This window comes from Thunnus thynnus, chromosome 15 (assembly GCF_963924715.1).
Source record: "Thunnus thynnus chromosome 15, fThuThy2.1, whole genome shotgun sequence".
Lineage (NCBI taxonomy): Eukaryota > Metazoa > Chordata > Actinopteri > Scombriformes > Scombridae > Thunnus > Thunnus thynnus.
In genome coordinates this window covers 951,612-961,611 of record NC_089531.1, presented here as the reverse complement: position 1 = coordinate 961,611, position 10,000 = coordinate 951,612, and the positions used below count along the sequence as shown (strand labels likewise).

The following is a 10,000-nucleotide window of genomic DNA, read 5'->3' as shown; positions in this document are numbered from 1 at the left end:
TCCCATTAATCATCTCACGACCCCTCAGATTTATCTGCTGACCCTTTGGAGGGGCCCGACCCCTAGGTTGGGAACCACTGGACTAAACTAGCTAACTGTATATAAAGTAGTGTAAACTAGCTCCACCTCCAGCAGCTACAACAGTAACATGCTGCTCTAACACTGATGCTTCACTATTAATAATCTAATGATGTCATATATAATAATATATCAGTCAGAGGGACCAAACCACTACTTTTACTGCAATACTTTAACTACATCAAGCTCATAATACTTATGTACTTTTACTGCAATACTTTAACTACATCAAGCTCATAATACTTATGTACTTTTACTGCAATACTTTAACTACATCAAGCTCATAATACTTATGTACTTTTACTGCAATACTTTAACTACATCAAGCTCAGAATACTTATGTACTTTTACTGCAATACTTTAACTACATCAAGCTCATAATACTTATGTACTTTTACTGCAATACTTTAACTACATCAAGCTCATAATACTTATGTACTTTTACTGCAATACTTTAACTACATCAAGCTCATAATACTTATGTACTTTTACTGCAATACTTTAACTACATCAAGCTCATAATACTTATGTACTTTTACTGCAATACTTTAACTACATCAAGCTCATAATACTTATGTACTTTTACTGCAATACTTTAACTACATCAAGCTCATAATACTTATGTACTTTTACTGCAATACTTTAACTACATCAAGCTCAGAATACTTATGTACTTTTACTGCAATACTTTAACTACATCAAGCTCAGAATACTTATGTACTTTTACTGCAATACTTTAACTACAAGCTCATAATACTTATGTACTTTTACTGCAATACTTTAACTACAAGCTCATAATACTTATGTACTTTTACTGCAATACTTTAACTACAAGCTCATAATACTTATGTACTTTTACTGCAGTAAAGTATCTGAGTTCTTCTTCTGACTGATTAATTATCATCATGCAGTAAGTTAGTTGAAGTATCATCATCTTCATGCAGCAGAATTTAATCTTCATCATCTAATATTAATGTGTGTTTAACAGGAAGTGCTTTGGCGCCATCTGCAGGTCAAACGTGTTTTTTCCTTTTAATTATAGTTTTTTTTCTTTGTCGTGTCATAAAAAGAGGAAACAAATCAAATGATCATGAAGCAGCTCAGATAAATAAAGTTATAATAAAGTTATAATAAAGTTATAATAAAGGTCACATTCATATTATTTGAATAATCTAAATCTTTATTGTCTTTATTTGACAGCAGCCTTTTTGTCCTTTATTATCTTTATTTTATTTTATTTATTTTATTATCTTTACAAATCAAATCTTTTATAATAATTGTATTTTCTTAAATGTGTAAACAAACATATCAAATTAAAACAATTTCAACAAACTGTGTTTATTTTATTAAAAACAAGTGAATGTGTGAAGACGTAAAGATGTTCAGATGACTGAACTCTTCATCATCGTCTTCCTCTCTCACTTCCTTCAATACTAATAAACTTTATTTGTGCTTTAAAAGGTTCAAACATCATTAATCAGTAAATGAAAGCGTTTTCTTCATCTTCACCTTTTTTAATCTCTCCTGTTTTTTCTTCTTTACTTCGTCTCCATTTCTCATCTTCCTCCTTCTTCTTCTTCCCTCTCTCCATTTTTCTTAAACATCATGATCTTCCTCTCGTCCAGCTTCTTCCTTTCACCTCTTCCTCCTCTTTTCTTTTCCTTTATGTTTAGTTTTTTACCTCCTTCCTCCTCTTTTCTCCTCTTTTTATTTTAAAGACCAAACAACAATAAATGAATCGTTAATAAAGTTATTATGTGCAGCTTGTTTTCATCTTCATCGCTGCTCTTCGTCCTGCTGTTTGTCTTCATCAGAAACTTCTCATCTTTTATTGATGTTGATCAGCAGATGGAGGCCGAGTGACTGTTAGTGTGTGTGTGTGTCAGTGTGTGTGTGTGTTAGTGTGTGTGTGTGTCAGTGTGTGTCAGTGTGTTAATGTGTGTGTGTTAGTGTGTGTCAGTGTGTTAGTGTGTGTATGTTAGTGTGTGTGTGTTAGTGTGTGTCAGTGTGTTAGTGTGTGTGTGTTAGTGTGTGTGTGTTAGTGTGTGTCAGTGTGTTAGTGTGTGTATGTTAGTGTGTGTGTGTTAGTGTGTGTCAGTGTGTTAGTGTGTGTGTGTTAGTGTGTGTCAGTGTGTTAGTGTCAGTGTGTTAATGTGTGTGTGTTAGTGTGTGTCAGTGTGTTAGTGTCAGTGTGTTAGTGTGTGTATGTTAGTGTGTGTGTGTTAGTGTGTGTTAGTGTGTGTCAGTGTGTTAGTGTGTGTATGTTAGTGTGTGTGTGTTAGTGTGTGTCAGTGTGTTAGTGTGTGTGTGTTAGTGTGTGTCAGTGTGTTAGTGTCAGTGTGTTAATGTGTGTGTGTTAGTGTGTGTGTGTTAGTGTGTGTTAGTGTGTGTCAGTGTGTTAGTGTGTGTGTGTGTCAGTGTGTTAATGTGTGTGTGTTAATGTGTGTGTGTTAGTGTGTGTCAGTGTGTTAGTGTGTGTGTGTTAGTGTGTGTCAGTGTGTTAGTGTCAGTGTGTTAATGTGTGTGTGTTAGTGTGTGTGTGTTAGTGTGTGTTAGTGTGTGTCAGTGTGTTAGTGTGTGTGTGTGTCAGTGTGTTAGTGTGTGTGTGTTAATGTGTGTGTGTTAGTGTGTGTCAGTGTGTTAGTGTGTGTATGTTAGTGTGTGTGTGTTAGTGTGTGTCAGTGTGTTAGTGTGTGTGTGTTAGTGTGTGTCAGTGTGTTAGTGTCAGTGTGTTAATGTGTGTGTGTTAGTGTGTGTCAGTGTGTTAGTGTCAGTGTGTTAGTGTGTGTATGTTAGTGTGTGTGTGTTAGTGTGTGTTAGTGTGTGTCAGTGTGTTAGTGTGTGTGTGTGTCAGTGTGTTAATGTGTGTGTGTTAGTGTGTGTGTGTGTCAGTGTGTTAGTGTGTGTGTTAGTGTGTGTGTGTCAGTGTGTTAATGTGTGTGTGTTAGTGTGTGTGTGTTAGTGTGTGTGTGTGTCAGTGTGTTAATGTGTGTGTGTTAGTGTGTGTGTGTGTCAGTGTGTTAATGTGTGTGTGTTAGTGTGTTAGTGTGTGTGTCAGTGTGTTAGTGTGTTAGTGTGTGTGGTAGTGTGTGTGTGTTAGTGTGTGTGTGTCAGTGTGTTAATGTGTGTTTTAGTGTGTGTGTGTTAGTGTGTGTTAGTGTGTGTCAGTGTGTGTGTGTTAGTGTGTGTTAGTGTGTGTCAGTGTGTTAGTGTGTGTGTGTTAGTGTGTGTCAGTGTGTTAGTGTGTGTGTTGCGTACTGTAACTCATATGTTGCCCCGTTGCATTATGGGTCACATAACAGTTTGTTTTGAGTTTCTTTTTCAGTTTTTTGCTTCAAGTTGGATTTCATCTCCACAGTATTTTAAATACGACGTCTTATAAATATATTTATCTATTTATATTTATATCAGACTATAAACTGATGACCTCGTTGATCTCTAATGAGTCACTTCATGTTTTTATGTCAGATTAACGGAAACTAATTTATTATTAATTAATCAATAAGTGATCAGAAGTGATGAGCTGATCTGGTTTTATGTTTGTTTTCATCTTTTTACTTTTATGCTCATTTATTTTACTGCAACACTTTGTAAACAGTTTATACATGTTTATAACAGATAAAGGATATTTATGTTTATAACTTTATAATAATCTGGACATTAAATGTTTGTTACAAACATCTTTATAGAAAACTGAGGAGAAAGTTTGATTTACTCTGTAAAACCAGTTCAATCAGCTTTTTGATGACTTTAATCAATATGTTTATTAATTGATGTGAAAATGTTAAATGAAAACTTTTGCAACTTGTTTTGTTTTTATATCTTTTATTCAAAAACCCCTCATTATTGATTTGTTACACCACAAAAAGACAAACACAGTTTTTTTGCCACAGACGGGACGATGGAGGGAAAGTAACAGCTGACAGAGGAGTGAGCCGGGGTCAAAGGTCACAGACGTGGTTCAACTATCACCTCGCTGCAGAAAAACAAAAAACATCTGTAAAATTACTGAATTCATTAAAAAATAAAAACAAACCTGAAACTGAGCTGAGATTCTATTTACAATATTGCCTTTAAAAACCACCGAGTTCAGACTGACCTCAACAGGTCTGAGACGTGACCTTTGACCTTTACACTCTTAAAAACAACACCACGCTTTCAACAGCGACTGCGGCCGCTTCACGCCGACGACCGACCGGCGACGAGGATGTGACCGCCGCTCGCTCACCGACGTCGACGTCGTCACGACGCACAACAAGAAAATATTTATAAAATGTTTCAACTTTCAGAAAAACAAACGTTTAACTCCAGTTCAGAAACATAAATCTCAAAAGTCCATTTTAGTGGCTGTTCTTGACCTTTCAAGCATATCACACCGTCTTCATCAGCAGATGGAGTTTGCCCAGTTGTCATGGCAACTAGAAACGGCCAAATTTCCAAAGTCAAGAATGAACTTTGAAAATCAACTTTTAAAGCAAAAAACTTCTCAAAATATTCAGAAGTGAAATAAAATTTAAACGTTGCAGCTCCAGAACAGAAAGCTCCAGAACAGCTACTCAATGGACCGAACAGAGTTTAAAGATCTTAAAAACATCTTCGTCACCGGCAGAGAGACACACACACACACATGCACACACACAGACACACACACACACACACACACGCACGCACACACACACAAACACACACAAAAACACAAACACAAACACACAAACACACACACGCACACACACACAAACACACGCACGCACACACACACACACAAACACACAAACACACACACACACAAAAACACAAACACAAACACACAAACAAACACACAAACACACAAACAAACACACAAACAAACAAACACACACAAACAAACACACACACGGTTGTTTTTAAGAGTGTAAACGACAGAAAAGCTAAAACTTTACAGCAGTTGAGTTAAAAGTTGTACAAACTTCCTGTTGCTTCATGGAGACGATCAAACCGATCACATCGATCAATGAATGAAAAAACAAACAAACTGCCAAATAAACTCAAACAAAGTAGAAATAAGAATATAAAGACTTAAACACAGAGAAATTCATCTCAATATGATGTTTATCACATTTTAGGACTTTTAGATTTGTGTCAATTTGTTCAAATGATTCATTTATTGTTTGTACTTTTACATGATCAATTTATTTGACAGTTTTTACTGATCAGGTTTGTTTCTCTTTAAACGCAGCAAGAAAAGTACAAAGTAAAAAGTTGCTGCTTTGCACGGCTGCACGTGAAGCTGCAGAATCCGACGCTGAGCAGCGACACCTGAATCAGACGCGTCAGCTGTGTCCCGTCAGGCTCCGCCTCCGTCGAAACGCATCAACCGCCTTCAGTCGTCACTATCCCATAATGCCTTGCATGACTGTCGACCGTTTACTGATGCGTTCAGGTGATTCTCGCCGACTCAGAAACAGACGAACAGGTTTGCCAGGTGTGTTCAGGTGTTTATGGCTCGTTAGGTGATTTTATAAAAAAAGAAAGAAACGTAGTAAGTGGCCCTTGAGTTGAGCGTGTTCTGTCTGATGGAAACCTTCCTGCTGGTAAACTGGCTTCACAAGAGGATGAAGAGCACCTGAACGCATCATAAGTGTCGATCGGTTTTGAACTGCTCGGTTGGTCAGAAGGCCACGCCCACTAGAGGAGGCGGAGCCAGAGGTGTGACACGGCGGCGGTCTGAAGGTCATGAGGGGACGGGCAGTTTGAGGGCGAGCCGCTCGGTTTCATAACAAACTAAAAACATCAACAGCTGCTCTTCAGGGTCAAAAACGTGTCGCCGTTAACTGAAAAACAAAACACATCAGAACTAATATTTCCTCCCACCCGCCCCCTAATCTTCCCTGTAAAATCCCTACAATAAATCAAACACACACTGGGAATATGGTAGTATCTCTATGGGGACCTGAGCTACAGCAGGTCTGCATATATCTAAATGTGACAGACACAAGAGTCAATGTGATCACTATTCATTCAGTTCAGGGACAGTTTGTCGGACTAAAATGTTCAAACTTGATGTGTGAAGGAAGATTCTGATCAGTTCAACACACTGAGGGGAAACAAACATGAGGTCCCTGATTGGGTGTTAGACACACTGAGGTCCTGAAGGGGGGCGCTCTCCTGATATGGCTGCAGAAAGAACCGGGTTCTGATCCTCCAGAACACCTGAAGGACGAGTTGTTTTCTAAAAGTGTAAAGCAGGTTTGATGCCGATTGTCCGTCTGGTTCGAAGCTCAGAAATCCAAAGAAAGACAAAGTGGCGGCTCGGCGCCTGCACTCCTGAGAACGCTCCTTCCTTCTTCCTGCTGTCGAAGGTAAAACAGTAAAAACTTGAGCTGGCGGCTGACGAGGACGAGGAGTGAAGATTCTGTCCAGTTTAACTCTGAATCTTCGTGTCTGTGCTCCAGACGGCTGCTCGCTTTGGTGGTTCTGAAGTTTTTCAGAGTTCAGATTAAAAGGAAACTGGCGGCTCGGAGGCAGATCCAACGTCAACGATCAGCTGCTAACGATTGATTATCACCGACTGTTTCATCATGAAACGCATCGATCCATCACAGTAACGTGGTAGCAACTAATCATTGCAGCTCTGAACTCAAGGTTCACTTACTGAACTATTTCTGAAGCTTTCAGCCATAAATGTGATCAACTGATTATCAATTAACCTGAAAATTACTTTTTCAATTAAATGTTTGAGTTTCAGTTGAGAAGAATTGACGACCTCAGTCTCACTGACGACTCGTTTTTTGTTTTTTGTGTCAAAAACTTGTCAAAATGTGTCAAAAATGAAAAAATTGTTCCCAATTAATCCTGATCAGCTGATTAATAAACTAACGGCTGCAGCTCTAAGTCAAGTTTGACTTGTGGAAAGATCAGCGTTACGACCTGATGTCACCTGATGTCACCTGATGTCGCCTGACCTGAGAAGGTTGCGAGACGTGTTCAGAAGCTTCAGGAGTAGTTAAAGTACGTGAACCTTGAGTTTAACTCGTCCAACTACAAATCTAGCGTTTGTAAACCGTCATGGCGTCTGGAACAGAGAAACAACAGTTGACTTGAGTCTTGTAATCTGCTCTCGACTTCATCAGGAATCGATGTCAGGAAGCTCTTCAGGACTTCAGCTGCTGGTTTACAACATTTTCCAGAAGAACAGAAGCTTTTTCATTGTTTGTTCCTGGCGAGCGGAGCGTCCCGTCCCTGAAGTTTGTAAAAAATAAACCTGTTTTTGGATTCGTTCTTCTGAACAGCTTCATAAAAGCAGGAGCTGCAGCCGCCAGAAGGAAAAGTCAACCATGGAGACAAAAGACTGAAATCTGGTTCGGATCTGAAAGTAGTTTTCTCTGACAGGAAGCCCGACAGACGTCACTTCCATGTTCCAAACTTCAGCCGGCCGGCGAGACATCCGGACGAGGATCAGAGACGACAAACTTACCGGAGAGGCGGGAAGCTTAAAGGGGGAACGAACAGGTGAAGTTCTGATAAAATCTTCTCTCTGTAATCTTATATATTATCTAAAAATAAAGACGTGATATTCTATTACAAACTGAAATGAACTATCTCAGATCACACTGTTCCTGTCGCCGTTGTTGCTGCTGCAGTGTTTGTTGTTGTCTAGCTGAGGTCGGGACAGACGGACAGAAACAGGACAGACGACACACAGACGACGGTCGGCTGGAGGACTAGTCGTCTTCGTCGTCGTCGTCATCCTCGCCCTCGTCGTCCACGTCTCTCTTCCTCTTCTGTCCCTGAACGCCCGCCTGATCCTCTGCAGAGAGAGAGAGAGAGGGAGAGAGAGAGAGAACGGACCAATCAGAGGAGGCCGACAGAGGCCGCTGACATCACGGCGTCCAACGCTCCGATTTAACTCTGAGATACGACTGAAGCATCTTAGTATCTCATCTCTACATGAAATAATGAAACTTCCTGTTGAGGTTCTTCTATTTATTTTAGGGATGAGCGATATTATCGACACGTCATCGGTGTCGGCCGATAAAAGCTCTAAAATTAAATATCGGCGTCGGCGAATTCTGCCGATTATGAGACGCCGATATGTCGCCTTCTCCTCCGCCGCCTGACTGCGCTTCCCTCAACGGACTGTTTCACCCTGACGGTCCCGGTGTTTCCTCCGCAGGCTGCACTTCACTCAGCCGCCCGTCAGACCTGCTGCTGCTTCGCACTTTAACCTGAATAACAAACCGGGGCTAACGTTAGCTGGGAGGCTAGCTAGCTGTGCTTCCCTCCGGTCATGCTGCGGCTAACGCTCCGCTAGCCTCTAAAAGTTAAAGAAACACCGGGACCGTCAGGGTGAAACAGTCCATCGAGGAGCTGCTACGTTCAGCTGCACAGATAGGAAACACTTCGGCTGATAGGATGTATCACTCTGTGCAAAAAAACCAAACAAAAATCTTCTTCTTTTTGGTTTATAACGGCGGTTGTCAAACAGCGTATCAGGTGCATTACCACCACCTTCTGCTCCGGAGTGTGGACCAGAGATTAAATCCTACACATTAATCCTGTCTGTCTGATAAACTCAATGAAAACTCTACTGCTGCTATATTGTCTTTCTTGATCATATTTAGTACAATCTATGCTGCATGTATAATAGTCTCCTCAGCCAGCTGGAGAATAATATGTGCATATATCAGAATCGGCCACAGTGAGTTGGAAATATCAACATATCGGATATCAGCAAAAAATCCAATATCGTGCATCCCTAATTTATTTATTTATTACAGTCAAAAGTCGACTACTGTGATTTAAATGTTGGTAGTTTTCTAAAAAACTCGTCTGCAGACATCAGGCGAGTTTCTTGTAAAACTTCATCCAGTAACAACGAGAAAAGAATAACATGAAAACATCTTGAAACTGTTAAAATGAGAAAAGTTTCTCAGTATAGAATAATACGTCTGCCTCTTTATTTACTTAAATTCATAAGTTCATTTTTTTCTTGCTAACTAGTTGTAGCCGAGCAGTAGCAACCTCCGGGGCTGTAAAATGAAACCAAACTGCAGTTCCTTGAACGGCCACTTGAGGCTCCAAAAGCGAGTCAATCCCCATAGACCCCCATGTTAAAATGTCCAACTTTACAGCAGAAATAAACATGTTTACAGTCTGGTACAAACAACGGTTTTGGTCTCTGTAGCTAATTTCCTCTTTCATGACAACTGTACGGGGGGTGAATTTTATTATAACTCACCCGTTTAAGTTTTATTAAGCCGTAAAGTTCTGCATAATGAAGGACATGGCTGCTTTGAGTGACAGGTCCGCCAGCCGCTAGGTGGCTTGTTTCAGCCTCTTTGCCCATTTTTGATTGGCTGGGAGTTAGACAGAGTCACGTGCTGCCAAGATGGCGACGGCCGGAGCGACTCACTTTGAGCTTCAAAACCGCTCTTCAGAAACCAACGAGTGTCGTCACGGTAACTACGTTAATATTTTATACAGTCTATTGTAGCTGAAAGCTGCTCGTCTGAAATGATGACTTGTGATTGGCTCGATTATATTTACAACTGAGTGAAACGTTTCTTCCTTAACTAGAACATGTTCTAACAGAAATACCCATGATGCTTCACTCACCTTCCTCCTCCTCCTCTCCATAGTCTTCCTCATCCTCGTCGTCCTCCTAAAGATGAAGCAGAAACAGACAGAAGGAAACAGTTTGATCCTCAGTTTCTTTACAGACTTTCAAAAAATACAAAGAGACACACGGCTGCTTCTGATTGGACGACACTACAGGAAGCTGTGACACTATTTGTCGACTCTACGTCGCTGTGACCAGGCTGATCGCCATCTGACCGACTCTGACATCACAGGTTCATCATGTTTTATACGTAGAAATGTAGAACATCAATTATACAATTATATCTAGAAAATATCTGTTTTCCCAAAACAAAAACAATAAAAG

The 10,000-nt window shown here is 40.1% G+C and overlaps 1 protein-coding gene and 1 long non-coding RNA gene across 5 annotated transcripts in view; both read right to left on the bottom strand.

The window, feature by feature from the left end:
• The window catches only part of LOC137198964 (uncharacterized), a 131,286-nt gene that overhangs the window by 58,174 nt on the left and 63,112 nt on the right, over window positions 1-10,000 (bottom strand). The window lies entirely within an intron of this gene.
• Window positions 5,183-10,000, bottom strand: part of anp32e (acidic (leucine-rich) nuclear phosphoprotein 32 family, member E) — an 11,670-nt gene continuing 6,852 nt past the window's right edge. For all 4 annotated transcript variants that reach the window (XM_067612971.1, XM_067612972.1, XM_067612973.1 and 1 more), the window contains exons 6-7: window positions 9,673-9,718; window positions 5,183-7,864 (exon numbers count right to left, since the gene is read on the bottom strand). In XM_067612971.1, the coding sequence (XP_067469072.1) occupies window positions 7,779-7,864; window positions 9,673-9,718 (132 nt within the window). In that variant the 3' untranslated portion in view covers window positions 5,183-7,778. The remainder of the gene's footprint in view (window positions 7,865-9,672; window positions 9,719-10,000) is intronic.